This window comes from Drosophila grimshawi, unplaced genomic scaffold, assembly GCF_018153295.1.
Source record: "Drosophila grimshawi isolate 15287-2541.00 unplaced genomic scaffold, ASM1815329v1 contig_311, whole genome shotgun sequence".
Classification (NCBI taxonomy): domain Eukaryota; kingdom Metazoa; phylum Arthropoda; class Insecta; order Diptera; family Drosophilidae; genus Drosophila; species Drosophila grimshawi.
The window spans coordinates 3788702-3803706 of NW_025063098.1; the positions used below are offsets into that span (position 1 = coordinate 3788702).

The window sequence follows — 15005 nt, forward strand, 5'->3', positions numbered from 1 at the left end:
CTTATTTAGCTTTCCATCACAAACTCACAAGACCGTGAGATATTTGACTTAACGACTTCTTCGTTTGGAGACTTTCAGCAGACCCTCTAATTAGCAAATAGGATTAAGCGAACGTCATCCGGCACAAATGCTGTTCTCTGGAGCATACTGTGGTACAAAGGTGTCAACTTGGATTCAACATTGAATCAAACAATTAAACGTACGCCCCCTGGTACGGATAGCTACGCTAACATGGAACAGTTAGCATCTATCATGATCAAATTATAAGATCAACAACTTAAGAGCGTCAAAAAGAAAACAAACCACGCAGCCGGTGAGAGCTCCGAATGATATTGGTCGAAAATCAGCTGATAACCGAAGCAAATACCATAAACACTGCTCAAGCCGGTTATATTTGTAGCTTAAGCTGTATTTAGACAAAGGCGTAGCCAGGCAGGGATCGAATTTCGTAGTTGGAAGCCGATTCGTCATTTTTGAATGTAAACAAAGTTGGATCTATGTAAAGATCTATTTAAGATGTGGACGGGCAGCTGCTCCTCTCTGCCCATATGTGACTACGCCCATGTGTCTATATCTGTATTTGTCGTTGTTTTTGTCTTTTCCCATGGTATATATATCTTTTAAAATCTTCACATCTTTATCTGTGTTCGTTGCTTTAATTGTATCTACAGAGTACACACTTTTGTGTGTTTAAATCTGTATCTGTATCTATAATTTTCTTTGCACTCGTTTTAGTTGTATTTTAATCTATCTATTTATAGTGTATACATATATACATAACACTATCTCCATCTCTAAGTCTGGCTGCATTTGTTGGACACAATTGAGCTGTGAACGACGCTCTGATCTGTAAGGCAAACAAAACGGACTACAAGTTGTTTTTGGGGGGGCTTTTGTTGAACCGAGATCTGTCATAATTTTTCTGCGAGCTGCTTTCTGAGATTGTAAGCACTGATCAGCGACATGCTCGCGGCTATCGGAATCATTATCAAACCGCGACTCGCTGGAAATAGACCGTACCTCGTTGTAGTCTAAGTCGTAGTTATGTATCCGCAACTGGAAGTGGACCCCGAGCTGACTGACCGGGCAACCAAGGTGCGTTTGCTGCCCATCACTACGGATGCGAAGGCTGCCTCCTGTCCGAACAGCAACGACAACGACAATGCCACCAAAACGGCGCCGCCGCCTAGCAAGTGGAAGCGAGCGCTGCTGCGTCATGTGCCTGTGTTTCAATGGCTGCCCGCCTACAACATGGAATATGGCATCGATGATCTTATAGCTGGCGTCACGCTGGGCCTCACAATCATACCCGAGAGTATTGCCTGCGCCCTGCTGGCTGGCCTGCCCGGTCACTATGGCCTCTGCTCGGCGATTATTGGACCACTCATCTATTTGATATTCGGATCCATTGACAAGGTCATCATTGGACCCACTAGTCTTGTGGCGCTGGTCAGTCTGCAGTTCACCGTTGGGCGACCCATTGAATTCGCAATTTTGCTCACATTTCTCAGTGGCATTGTGCAGATCATTATGGGCTCTATGCGCTTAGGTGAGTAACAGTAACCATTGATATACCCAGATTAAATGTTTTTTTTAGCAATTCATGTCTATACATACTCGTATATCTATAACTATTCTTATACCTTTTCGCAGTAAGTATTTTTATGTCCATATCTATATCAATATCTACATTTGTACCTATAGCTTTACCTATACCTATATCTCAATTCTTTGTCACTGTCAATTGACTTAAGCGCGATGTTTTATAATTGCTGTCATTCGAACGCGGATGCTCCACATAATCCGGCGTCTGATGTCATATTTGTATATCATATAGCCCCAACTAGATATATAAATACTATGCATAGTATGTGTGGGTAACTTGGCCTCTGTCTTTGTCTGCCTGGGTGTAAAATACGCGCATGTCCATTGTATACAGCATCTTCATTATCGTCAGTCACCCTGAACTTGGGTGTACAGTTTTGATTAGCAGTTCCAGTCATGATAAGTGGCATGCAAACAAATTGAGATGCAGTTGGAGTGTTACGAGCTGGCAATTGTTCATTGGGTTGCTGAATTAGCGGACGGTATCGATAACTCTGTTTTAGCGCAATAATATCCATTAAAAAAAATGATAAGTCGAAATTTGTGACTTGATTACGAATTGAAAGCAAAGTTAGACAAAGTTGCCAATGTTCATTGATTCCATTTCGAGAAAATAAACAAACCTGATCTCGTTCAATAAGTGTCAAGATTCCAATTAACACTCAATTGGCACCTATCATCCAAAACCAACAAATGCGCTAATTACTCATTTAACAAGCAAACGATTCACATTCACGAATCACGATTGTAATTTATGAAGAAATTTTAATAGATTTTTGGGCTGCGTAATATATATAGAAGTGTAAGAATTTTAATTCTGTATGTGTTTCACAGTTTCTGCAAAATGTGAAACATTAAAAAGTATTATTTGCCGATTAGTTATTGTAAATAAATAAACTAAACCCTGATTGCAGGATTCATCTTTGAGTTTATATCGATGCCGGTGATCAAAGCCTTCTCCTCGGCAACAGCGGTGCTGGTTATCGAGTCCCAGCTCAAAGTGCTGTTGGGCATCAAGTACTTAGTGCCGGGCCTCATCAACTCAGTCAGCACTCTCAGCTCTCGGATCAGTGAAGCCAACATGGCTGATCTGATAATGGGCAGTTGTGCCATCACATTTCTGCTGCTGCTGGAGGTGTGTACAGACTTTCTCAACTGCTTTATATGTATCTAATGTTTTATTTAAATGTCATCGCTCTACATTTTAGCTGCTGGAAAGAGTGGCACACGATGATAAACACGGCAAGGTTTTGCGCACCTGCTGCCGCTATTTGTCCACGTCGAGGAATACGCTCATTGTGCTCATCGCTGGCATTGTCTCCTACATTTGGCTTGGCTACGCAGAGACAGTGCCCTACGCCCTCAGCCATAACGCCCTATCCAGCTTACCAAATTTTACAATACCCAGTATGACTGTAGAATCTCCAGAACGTAGCTATAGCTTCTGGGAGATCTTAAATGAGCTCAAGGTGGGCATCATTGTTATTCCCATTGTGGGCATACTGACAAATATATCCATTGGAAAACTGAGTGAGTATTCAATTCAAATTATTAAGTTAATATACATTTATTACCTAAAATACCACCATTCATTTAAAAATGTTCATACGATGTTGTCAAAGCATTTAAAATAGCTTACAATAGTTAGGGCACATAGCAATCATCATGCTTAGCAAATTTCTAGAAAATATTGAGTATTTTGATAATATAGTAATAGTTAGGCGATTGTATTTAATAATTAATGGAACCTATGGGTTAGTCAGAAGAAAACGAAGTGAAAAGAATTAAATATTTGGAATGAGATGATTTTAAAATATGTTGTAAAGCGATACCATTTCAATTCAATTATTATTATTATACATGATATTGGAATCCGATCTTGTCATCTCCTTCCTATGTACAGACTATATCCAAGACACGAATATATATGCCAAGTTTCATCAAAAGTGATAAAGTTTTGCTTATAAGAAACTAAGAATTCGGTCATAGGAATAGGCGGACTTGGCTATGTAGACTTGCCTGGCGATGAATAAATTCATATATTCCAATACTGCCTACAGGAGAATACAAGCATAAAGACTACTCTTGATAACATATTCCGTTTACTCTTCTCCTGCAGCACCCAAGGGTCTGGTGGATACGAATCACGAGCTGCTCGCGCTCGGACTGTGCAACACATTTGGATCCTGTGTGCAGGCGATGCCCTCATCGGGCGCCTTTACGCGCTATGCGATCAGCACGGCCTGTGGCCTCAAGACGCCAATGGCCAACATGTATCTGGGTAGGTGCAGATGAGTTGGTGATTTGTTGGCAAAGAGTTCGACTTTGATGGAGTTTCATTCATGCAGGCATCATTGTGCTGTTGGCGCTGAGCTATCTGAGTCCCTTCTTCAATTATATACCGGAGGCGACATTGGCGGCGATTTTGATTTGCTCGATCATGACACTGCTGGACTTTAAGTTACCGATGCGACTGTGGGGCGAATCGAAACGGGACTTTGGCATCTGGGTGCTGTGCTTCTGTGTGTGTGTGCTGCTTGGCGTGGAGGTGGGTCTGTTTGTCAGCATCATTGTGACGGCGCTGCATCTGCTGTTCCTGTGGGCACGCCCGGAGATAGTGGTGAAGATACAGGAAATGGACGATATGCAGTATATTTCTGTGGTGCCCGGCAATGGCATCTATTTTCCGGCCATCAATCATCTACGAGGTCTGGTGCTGAAGGCCAGCACTCGGGCCGATTTCAAGATCACCGTCGTTATCGATGGCCACAAGATAACCGGTCTCGATTATACAGCGGCTCAGGGCATATCGAAGCTGTCGAAAGATTTGTGCCGCCAATCGGATGCGTCCAGCTCGACACTTTTGATACTCTACAGATTTCCAGCGCATTTGCAGAATCTGATCGACTTGACGGACAATTTGGTGTTCTGTGAGAACGAGGCCAGGGTGAAGGAGTTTCTAACACAAGAATCCCTACGCAACGGTTATATCAATCTAAAGGACCACATACGCGCTTCCATCGATCTGGGCTATAAGATTGATATCGATTAGTTGCAAATAATCCATTTTAGCACTAAATTTCACTTTATTATTTATTTAAATATATTTGCCGATGTTGTCTTTGCTCCAAAATCCAAATATAAATCCACCATAAATTGATAGTCGCGTTCTGTCGAAAACTCCGGAAAGCGAAACAGGAGTGCTAAAGTGGAGCAAATGCGCTGATGGCAGCAATTTATAAAAGCCAATCTGGCCTCTGACACTCTTATGCACTCCACTCACACACACACACACACTAACCCACACACACAATGCGGTCAGTGGAACGGTGGGTGGCATTGGGTTTAGAGAGTAGTGGCTTTGCCACTGCCGGCGCCGCCAATGATTGCCGAGCTAATGGATTTCTGTTTACTTTTTCACTTAGACCGCCGAGCGGCGGGCGCAGCTCTAAAAACGAACGTAGAAAAAAAACGAGACCTAGAAAAAAATGTAGCAAAAAGCGTAAAGAAATTAAAGAAAAGCGAAAGCACAACACTAACTCAACCTATTTAGTTTTTGAAAAACAAAAACTGGGAAAAACTGCAAGAAATTAAACTAAAATCCTGGCGTAAAGTGGATCAAACTAAGAAAAAAATGCTGGAGAACCAGAGGCAAATAAAAAGAGAGTGAGAGCGAGAGAACGAGAACAAGAACGAGACAGATAGAGGTAGAAACAAAGAGCGTCTAACGAAGCTTAAATGCCCTGGGCATGTTTTGATTGTTCTTAGCCGCTTTTTGGTTATTCCTAAAAAGATTTTTTTTAAGTGATTTCCAAATTAATTGGCATAATAGCTTGCATATAATTACAATAATAACATAACATTACTGTAATCAACCATATTCGATAGATGTATAACTAAATAAATAAAAAAAAAACCGGATATTTGAGAATTTAAAATCAATCCATACTCAAGCTTAACCTTATTAATATTAATTTTTTGTGTTAAATTAAATATATTATACAACAATTTACATCAAAGTAAGAATATCAGCTAACGACTGCAGGGCTTAATCAATAATAGCTTTTGATCTGCACAGATCGATTAGTTGGAGAATTACAGTTTTTTTTAATGCAATCAAAGTGTAAGAGAAATCATAAATGCTCTTTCTTCAAGAAGAGCAGACAAACCTCTGAACGAAAAATAAGTGCAAGCCGAGTTAATTACGTAGGGTTAAGCGCTGCCACTTGCCGGAGAACCCCAATGGGGAAACCCGGATAGAACAGGAGCTGAACGGGCTCCAAGTAGATTTCAAGCACTTGAGGCGCTGTAAATGAAATGCGGCGCTTCCAAAAGGCCTTCTTCCATTTCCCATTTTCTTTGCCATTTCTTGAGTTATTTTTTTTTTTTTTTTAGCTTTTGCATTTCGCTTTGCAATGTTGATTGCATTGGCAAACGAAGTGAGCAGATTTAATGAAATTTAAAACGCTGTCCAAAGTTGGCCAGCACAACCAAACCATCTACACCTACACCACCAACACCACCACCACCTCCACCACTGAATCACCATGCAACTGGCAGGTGGCGTTGCCCATGGAAATTGTGCAGCATTTGCTGGGTCCTGCCTTGTCCTGCTAATTATTTCAATGGTCTTTATTTGCTAAGCTGTTCAGCTGACTTGTCTTCAGACTTCTTGCCTGCCTGCTTGGCATTTTCTGCGTTATTGAGCTAATGAGCTTAATGCACCACTTACATTTCCAATTTGCATTGCAATTCCCCGTGATCGAAGCTGCAAATAGTCGTGAATAGCATTGCGGCTGATTGACACCATTTGACTATTTCCATCCAGAATCAAGTGAAGGCAATGGAATTATCTTCAGCTTAGCTTAATTGAACTCAAGCTTTATTTGAATAAAGCAACGCATACTTTGAATAAAATTTACTATAATTAATTTTAATTTACATATTTATATATATATATGAATGTGCTGACCGCGATAAAACCAAATATCATTTCAATTGCGGTCCACGCAATCAAAATCACAAAAATTATCGCAAAGCCGGAAAAGTGCATTGCATACTTTGTGGCTTTTGGCCACGTGTTGAGAACGCAAAAACAACATAAACCACATTTGGCCTGTTTGTGCCAAATATGCAATACTTTTTCATATTTCATGTTTTGTATACCTTGTTCCTAACTGAAAAAGTTGGTGACTTTAATTTCTCTGACTTTATCATTATAAATATGATGATAGATGCTCTATCTGAAATCTTTATAATCTAAGATAAGGTTTATTTGATGTGATTTCTTTTTATACTTTTGTATATAGTCAATTGACAAATTGATGGGCCCCCAACAATAACAACTAAAATTTCTTAAGACCATTTGCAAAGCATTCAGCTTTAGCCTTGCAAGCACAAACTTACGCATGATTTTAAACCAGCAAATAAATTGCATTGCAGTTAAGGATAACAAATAGGAGGGAGATTAGAGACACTTTAAAACAGAGTAACTTCCAGTCGAGCACATATGTGTGGAGCTAACCAAATTGTATGTATATTTGTTGGCCAACCTAATAATATTTATTTTCACATGCGGTTGGAAAACGTAAAAGCCATTTGGTTTCATTGCCCAGACTCGACGAGACCCCACCGCCACCGACTGCTCCTCTCGCCCATCGCAGTGTTAGCCGTTTGTTCACTTTTGTACAGCCTAACAAATTAAATTTTCATATGAATTACTGTGCCGGTCACGTAGCAAAGTGGGCAATGGAGACGGACACGAAGCATGTCCATGTCCATGTCCATGCCCATGTCCATGCCCATGTCCTTGGCCATGTCCATATCGGTGTCCATTGATACGTATTATGTGACTCTATACCCGGTATATATTACGTACAGGCCCCTCCATCCCCAAAACCAACAATTCCCCTGCCGCCAACTCACTGGCAACTTAATTGCGTCGCCTTTGAATGCGACAAAACGGCAAAAGACATAATTAATAGACGCATGTGCTGGGTAGTGTTGGGAGTGGGGCGGGGTCTGGTGGCAAGGGGTCTGTTTAGGTCCACTCATTTATTGATTTTTTGTTTGGCCATGGGGCTATTCAGGAGCAACAGCGATTGGCCTCTGGCCAAAAAACCGTTTCAATATGCGCCAAAATATAAACAAAGAGAAAGCGGCATTCACAGGGTAGGTGGAGTGATGGAGGAGTGTGGGGCGGGCCCGGGGTGTGTTCTATGTCTGTTTAAGGAGCAAAGGAGGCAATTGCGACGTCTATTTGCTTGTTTAAATTGTTTGAAAATGTCAATTTGATTGCGCTTAATTAAATGCCAAAAATCCTTAAGAACAACAAGCGCAGAAATAGAGCTCGTGAAGGGCGCGGTGAAGAAAAGATGAGGGGCGGTGGTTAAAAGTTTCATAATAAGCGCAATGAAAATAATTAACAATTTGTTGAAAATAACAAGCTCACAAGTACACAGCAAATGATGTCAATCGAGCCACACAACCAAAAAAACAAACAGACAGGCGGGGCAAAAAACTATGAGGGAGACTACGAGCACAAAGGATTTGAATGGAGTTGGCCCCCAGCTGAATTGTGAAACTCCTTGTCTCCGATTCACTTCTTTTTAGCAGGCAAACTGACATTAAGATGTCACGTTTCCAATGTCCTCTGTCTCGGTTTGTTAAATACTGCGAGAGCGGATCGAAGAAGGAAGCTCAACTGACAATCTTCAAAACTGCTTAAAGGGTTACGTCCTGCTTCCCCGTTAAGTTTTGCTAAATGGCTTGTTACTGGAGGCTATTTGCCATTGGGAGGGGTGTCTCTTTGTTCTGTTAGAGAAACATTTAATTTTAATTATAAATCAATTTGTTTGAGGCAATTACAATTGGGGTTTTGATTCCGTTGTTCATGCAAGAGTAAATGAATTGAACTTTCAAATAGAAATGTAGATATTTATTTTATGTGTAATGTAGTCGGTTAGTTAATCACTCCCGTCAGCTGTCAATTTAGAGCTCAAGTCTCTTTATAAAATTGTATATATTTGTCTATCCTTACAGCGGATATTATAAGATTGTTGTGAAGTTTGTAAGGCATTTCAAAAGAGGGTTTTCGGTATGCAATTAAATATTATGAATGATTGATGCTGTGTACATTTTAAAATTAGACTAACTTAAGTACCTACTGTCAAGTGGTCTGTGCTTAGTAGCATTTGAAAATATGTTATTTTATTTGTCAGTACTTTGAATTCAAATTGGTTATCAAATTATTTGCAACCAGACACTCAATGGTTTCTCAGCATAGGAATTGCAATTCAATGAAACAAACGAAGAAGGCGGACAAATCTTTTCTATTTACCAAATATGAATAAAATTCGTAAATATATATGATCATCGGCTTTAGCAACTAATAAATAAATTCCCTGAGCTGAATCAATTGGTTTCATGTTCAAGCATCATCAACATTTGAATGTAAGTCGCCGACTAGATGGCAACATCTGCCACATTAGGAGCTAGGCATATGAATTGCGAGCATGTACTTTGAGTACTTGAGGTAATTACGAATGCAGCAGCTTGAAATGATTGCACTTGCCTTTACTTTTGCCGTCCGTTGGCAATCGCATGAGTGTGGCCATAAACTTGCTGCCTTGCCACAGCTTAAAGTAACTGGCAATGTATCTTTAAGATACACATGTGTGCACACTGCTGGCACACTGCTGGCACACATGTGTGCTCTTCACTAACCGCACACTTTGAATCCAGTTTATGAGTTTTTATGGCTGCACGCAGCGGGCACAACTGGCGGTGCGGTATCTCTTTATGGCTGCATGCACTACCTTTTGTGGCATCAGCCACCAACCTACCCCGCCACCACCACTGCCCGCAGAAAAGTTACGCACAAAGCGCGTGCCCAATAAACGGTTGCCCACAGCTTGCATACCCTTTCTAATAGGGAATTATAATTGTCAGAGGCAGTATTAAAAATTAAATAGATATTACATAATTCATTTCATAGTTTTCTTGTAAGCCAGTTTATATACACTGATACTGAATTAGAGCAAAGACATTTACATTTACAAATACAACATTCTGCTTTTATTTGTGATTTAAGTTACAACTAACGAAAAGTTTATCAAAAATAAATTTGAACTTGCAACTGGAAATATCGATCGAAAAACTTCAGAAATAATAAGTAAATTTGCAAAATCCATATTTTCAAAACAATATATTTTCACAAATTTATGTCAAATTCGATTTAAAAATTGTATATGTTTCCTGCTCTCTACTTTTTGAACAATTTTGTTGAAAATATGATGGCTTCGCAGGGGAGGGCATTTAAGCAGCGGCGATTTTAAAGTCAGCTCTTCTTTCCTGTATTTTGCTCGGCTTCTTGGAGCGACTTAAAGTTAAAGCAGCATCCACAAAAGTTAAACGCACATCAAAAGCCAACTAATTTGGCTGTAAAAATAACATTAAATCACATTCATTTCTTTTTTTTCTTATTTTTTGGCAATAAACAAGAAGAAGAAGAAGTATTATAGGGAAACAAAATACACTTGCAATATCGAGCGCACACGTGTACAAAAGAGAGAGTTGGAGAGAGAGAGAGAGAGAGAGAGAGCGAGAGGGAGAGAGAGGAACTACCTTAGCTACCTTCGATTCCAGCCAGCAGCATCCCCCATACGACATTGGTCTTTAAGCTTATGTTGCACTTGACTGATTTTTATGCTTTGATGCTCAATGATTTTATTATTAAAAGCAACTGTCGTCGTAGTCGTGTGGGGTTGGCCTCCCTGCTTATTATATACAGCATACCCTTTAAAACTTGGACAGGCTATCGCGAAGTCCTAGATGACCCCAAAATGAGTTTGTATATGTTTAATTCGAAACGTAGTTTTGTGTATTATTAGTTTATTTATGTTCGATTGATCAGCCTGCTCATCTTGAAGACAACAATGTGGAATGAAAATTAATTAAAAATTAATACATTAAAATAATTATAATATTCAATTCAGTGGAGGAGAAGAAATAGAAGCATGGGAACATACAGGATATCTCCAAGTGGGGCACTCCTGACTTTGTTGATTTTTTTGCTGGTTGTCTGATATACGAAACCCCCGCGCTGCATGGCAATAACAAAAAAAAAAAAGAAGAAAAAAATACGGAAGTAGAGAAAAAGGGATACAAGAATAGCAACAGCAAAAAAGCTGCTGCATACTTTTTGGGTGGTTGCAAAATTGCTGCCGGCTGCTGCGGCTGTGGCAATGCCACTTCACCTTTGCTTTGTGCTGTGGATGCCACACTTGGGAGTCGCTTAGCTGTCTAAATATGTCACTTGAATTTGACGACGGCCACTTGCGCAAAGCTACCAAACCCTCTCCCCATCACACACGACGAGCAAAACTGTTGCCTGTCTTTTATTTATATATATTTTTTTTGTTTGGGCACACGCATTCACATATGCGAGTTGTTATAAACACCCACCCACTCCATCCACCCACTCCATCCACCCCTCTATCCACTGCCGGCCGTGTCTTGTTTTCTTAAAATATTAGTTTCCTTTGCGCTCGCTGTTTTTCTGACTTTTTCCCTATGCGTGGGGAGCAAAAATTGTTTCACTGCTTTTTATTGTCATCTTTGTTATTTCCCCCACCACCAGCCCGAGCGTGTGTGAGAGTGTGTGTGTGTGTGCCACCTATTTTTTCTTATTCTACTTGTTTTTTTTTGGTTTTTTTTTTGTCTGTCTGTATTTGTGTCTGGTGTTTGCTTTGACTCAGTTACATCTAGCAACGAGGACGGCCAAGAGCAAGTTGTCATGAATAATGAAAAAGCAACGTGAATACATTTCTTCAAGCCCCTGAGTTGCTGCTATTGTGTTAGTGTGTGTGTGTGTGTGTGTGTGTGTGAAAATGTGAAATAGGTATGCTGCATGTGGCTGTAGGGAGGGGCAAGTACACGATAGAAAAACTTTCGAGTAATGCGAAATACACGCAATAGTTTATTTACTTTTCGCATTGTTTGGCTGTTTACCCAATATAAACAAATTAACTTATACATATTTAATTTCATTTAGAATAAATAAACGAAATAATTTTTTATGTTAGCAAGTTGATAGAATGTGAAAATTCATTTCTACTGAAAAAATTGAGTCTATATATATAATGAGTCTAAATATATAATGTATACAATATAATATTGGTTTATTATATTTACATATTGTTTTATTTTTCAAATACATATTTTTTGCATCAGATATGAAATGAGATATTTACAAAAATCAAGAAAAATGCTTATATCAAATAACATATTAAATAAAATATAAAGATTTAAATTATAATTTTTTCCATTTTAATATCAATTGAATGTTGAATTGTATTTCTCCCATTCAATCAATAAATTTCTCAGTTGAGTCACATTGTAAGCTAAGAAGCAACTACAATACTTATTGCAGTGTATGGCCAAACCGCAGTTCTTGGAACGAAATACTAAAGTCAATTGCTAATTCAGTCACAGTGACTGTGACTGTAATAGTAACGGTAACAGTAACGGAGACAGACGCGTTGCTTTGACTGTTTGCTGTCTGTCTGTCTGCCTGCCTGTCCAGTCATCGTCGCAATCACTTCCCTCGTTGACTATCCGATACCTGGGCATATATGGGACACTGTGAGTGAGAGAGAGAGAGAGAGAGAGAGAGGGCGAAGTTTGCTTTTCTCTTCCAAATAGATTTGCCTTATTTACCGTTCATTGCTCGCAGGCGTGCTCATAGTTTTTGCCCTGTCTTAAGTTGTGCTTTCTGCTTGAGTGTTTGTGTTCTTGTGTCCTTTGCCCTAAGCTAGTCCCAGCGAGGCACACAAGCACCCTCTCCCTCCCCTCATCCACGATTTGGCCACGCACAAGAAAAGCCCTTCGCTTGGATTTTCTTGTTGTTGTTTGCATTTCAAATTCGTTGCGCACTCGATGAGAAAATCGAAATCAACAAAGCAAATAAACATTTAATAAAGCACAAAAGTGTCAATAGATTTCTGGTCAGTCAACTTGAGGCGAGCCAAGACGGGAGAGGGTGCAAGCAACTGGTATGCTAATTAAAACGGGATTGCCACAACTTTAAATGAGCTGCCCGTCCACAAAATGACAGCGTCAGTGTCAAGTGATGTTGTTCAACGACCGTCTATTGAAAAACTTGGCGCTCAGCTCAGCTCCGCTCAATTTCTGGCGAATTGTGAAAAACACAACACAACACAACTTTTCCCCAAGAATCTTAAGTTGCCAAGTTTAGTGCAATTTTGGCTAATCCAAAATGAGTACCGAATGCGCCCAACAATAAATACCTCCAGTCGTCTCGACAAGTCAATACCCTATCAATAAATGTACAGTCTTTAATAAAAATATCATTTAGTATATAATGAATATTAATTGCTTTAGGTTTTATGTGTCAAACAGAGTCTTTTTGTGATTCTGGATAACTTTGAAATTGTTTTCAATATGTGATATGAGCAATTTTGGAATTATGCTATTTTAAACATCAAAACTATAAGATACATTTGATAGTTTAAATCGAAAACTATAACATTAAAGAAAATAGAATAAATATTTTCCGTCCTTTGCACGAAAATTAAATTTACAGTCACTATTATAAATAGACTTTCGGGAATATATTTGAGCTCGATCGAATAGAGTTGAACAGTTTTCCAATCTACAGAAGAGAATTTCCCGAAATCCTATCTTACAGCTTATAAGTTACGTCCTAAAAAGAAACTGCTGTAGAAATTACTGCATTCGACCTGACTTAATTTGGCTAAAATCTTGTATATATTTTGGCAAGACATATTAATAAATTGCTATGTCATAGACACGGAATTGCTTACAGTTTCTGGATTCGATATCCTTGTCATGCCGAAGCTGACACATAACTTGAGGGCCATAGCTTCTATGGTTTAGACTGTTGACTTATAGTGTTCCCCCGTAAAAAACCATTTGGTAAGTACAGGGTATGAATAGAAGAGATGCTGAGAAACAAGAAAATAAAAAATAAAACTAAAAGTACATATTACAACAAAGGCAAGACTGAACGCAACTCCCAAATGTCAACCAAGCGGTTGGTTTGGTTCTTGGCCTGGCTGTTTAAACCGCAATACAGATAAGGAGCAAATTACTTTTTTGGCCAAGACGTTGCCGAGATGCGAACCCACGAACCGCAAGCTGAAAACTAACAGCGCCGGACAACTTACAAGCAGCCTTGGGGACAGGATGGGTTGAGAAACCAACCAACTGGACTGAAAATGCGATGCTAAAATATAGTTTAAATGCGTGTTGAAAATGGGTTTATGGTGATCCTCTGGAGAAAACCTCTGGGGGCCAACATGGGTGGGTATTTGTAAACAGAGATCAACCATAGCCTGATTTATGAAGATGTTTGTTGACACTGGCTTACTGCTATAAAGTTTCAGTTTGAGCTGGAGTATTTCCCAAAGGACCTTTCGGCCCCGGAGTTCAGCGCATAAAAGTAAGCGTAAAAATGGTCAAGAAGCTGGCAAGAAGTTCATAGACTTATGTTTTGTTAAGTTTATTACAGTTTAAAATGAGACAAATGTGAGAAGCGGATAATTACACAATTCTTGCTATACTATGCTAATATATATTCACATAATATAGGAAAATAACTTTGCCAAAACTATTACAAGTTTTCAAATGCAATGCCTTTCTGATCATTCAATCGAGCTCAAATAAATACTAAAAGAAATTCGATTTACGTAATGTGCGATGAGGTTGTCATCAACCAATTGCCAGCTGGATTTCCATTTCATTAAAATGCTTTTCGACATTGAGAAGAAGATATCAAGTAAAATGAACAGAAGTGAAAAACTTTAGTCTTTCGTCATTACTTGCTTAGTTTTTCTTTTAACTCAAAAAATACTTCTTTTTTTTAATTGATCAAACAGCCATAAACAACTGAAGCTTGCCAAAGCTCTTTACTAAAGACAAACTCATCCGAAAAATATATATCAACGAAAAATAAATAGAAAAAAAACTATAAGCTAGTATCAGCAATTGAATAGTCTCTCAAATAATCTATTTATGTCTATATAGAACCATAGCACAAACATTTTTATTGAACATATTTTAAAATAGTATTCAACTTTCACTGATCACAGATGCTCCTCCTGTCCGAACTCAGCCCAATGCTCCTTCATCAAAAACCCCTCCACCCACAAACTATCTTACATGTATGCATAAATAAAAAATAAAATAAAGTAAATAAAATAAAATATGAAATATTAAATTGTAAGTACGTAAATAAGGTATATTTGTAAATTAAAGCAAATAAATTGATGGATAAATATTAAAACTATGATTCAAATATATACATACGACAAACAAAAAAAGCCTGAAATGTTTACATCAAATCAAAACATTTATTT

The 15005-nt window shown here is 38.8% G+C and overlaps 1 protein-coding gene and 1 long non-coding RNA gene across 4 annotated transcripts; both read left to right on the forward strand.

The window, feature by feature from the left end:
- The first annotated feature begins 1012 nt into the window (after window positions 1-1012).
- Window positions 1013-5446, forward strand: LOC6563656 (sodium-independent sulfate anion transporter). Its single transcript, XM_043214904.1, has 5 exons — window positions 1013-1549; window positions 2520-2740; window positions 2814-3135; window positions 3725-3886; window positions 3954-5446. The coding sequence occupies exons 1-5, from the start codon at window positions 1045-1047 to the stop codon at window positions 4655-4657; spliced, it is 1914 nt and encodes a 637-aa protein (XP_043070839.1). The 5' UTR covers window positions 1013-1044; the 3' UTR covers window positions 4658-5446.
- An 8032-nt stretch (window positions 5447-13478) lies between these two features.
- LOC116805480 lies at window positions 13479-14305 on the forward strand. Of its 3 annotated transcripts, none has more exons than XR_004365212.1 (4): window positions 13479-13563; window positions 13628-13950; window positions 14028-14175; window positions 14239-14305. It is a non-coding gene; the product is annotated as an uncharacterized LOC116805480 (long non-coding RNA). The 3 variants fall into 3 exon arrangements; XR_004365214.1 differs by having other exon boundaries at window positions 14034-14175; XR_004365213.1 differs by having other exon boundaries at window positions 13645-13950.
- The last annotated feature ends 700 nt before the right edge of the window (window positions 14306-15005 follow it).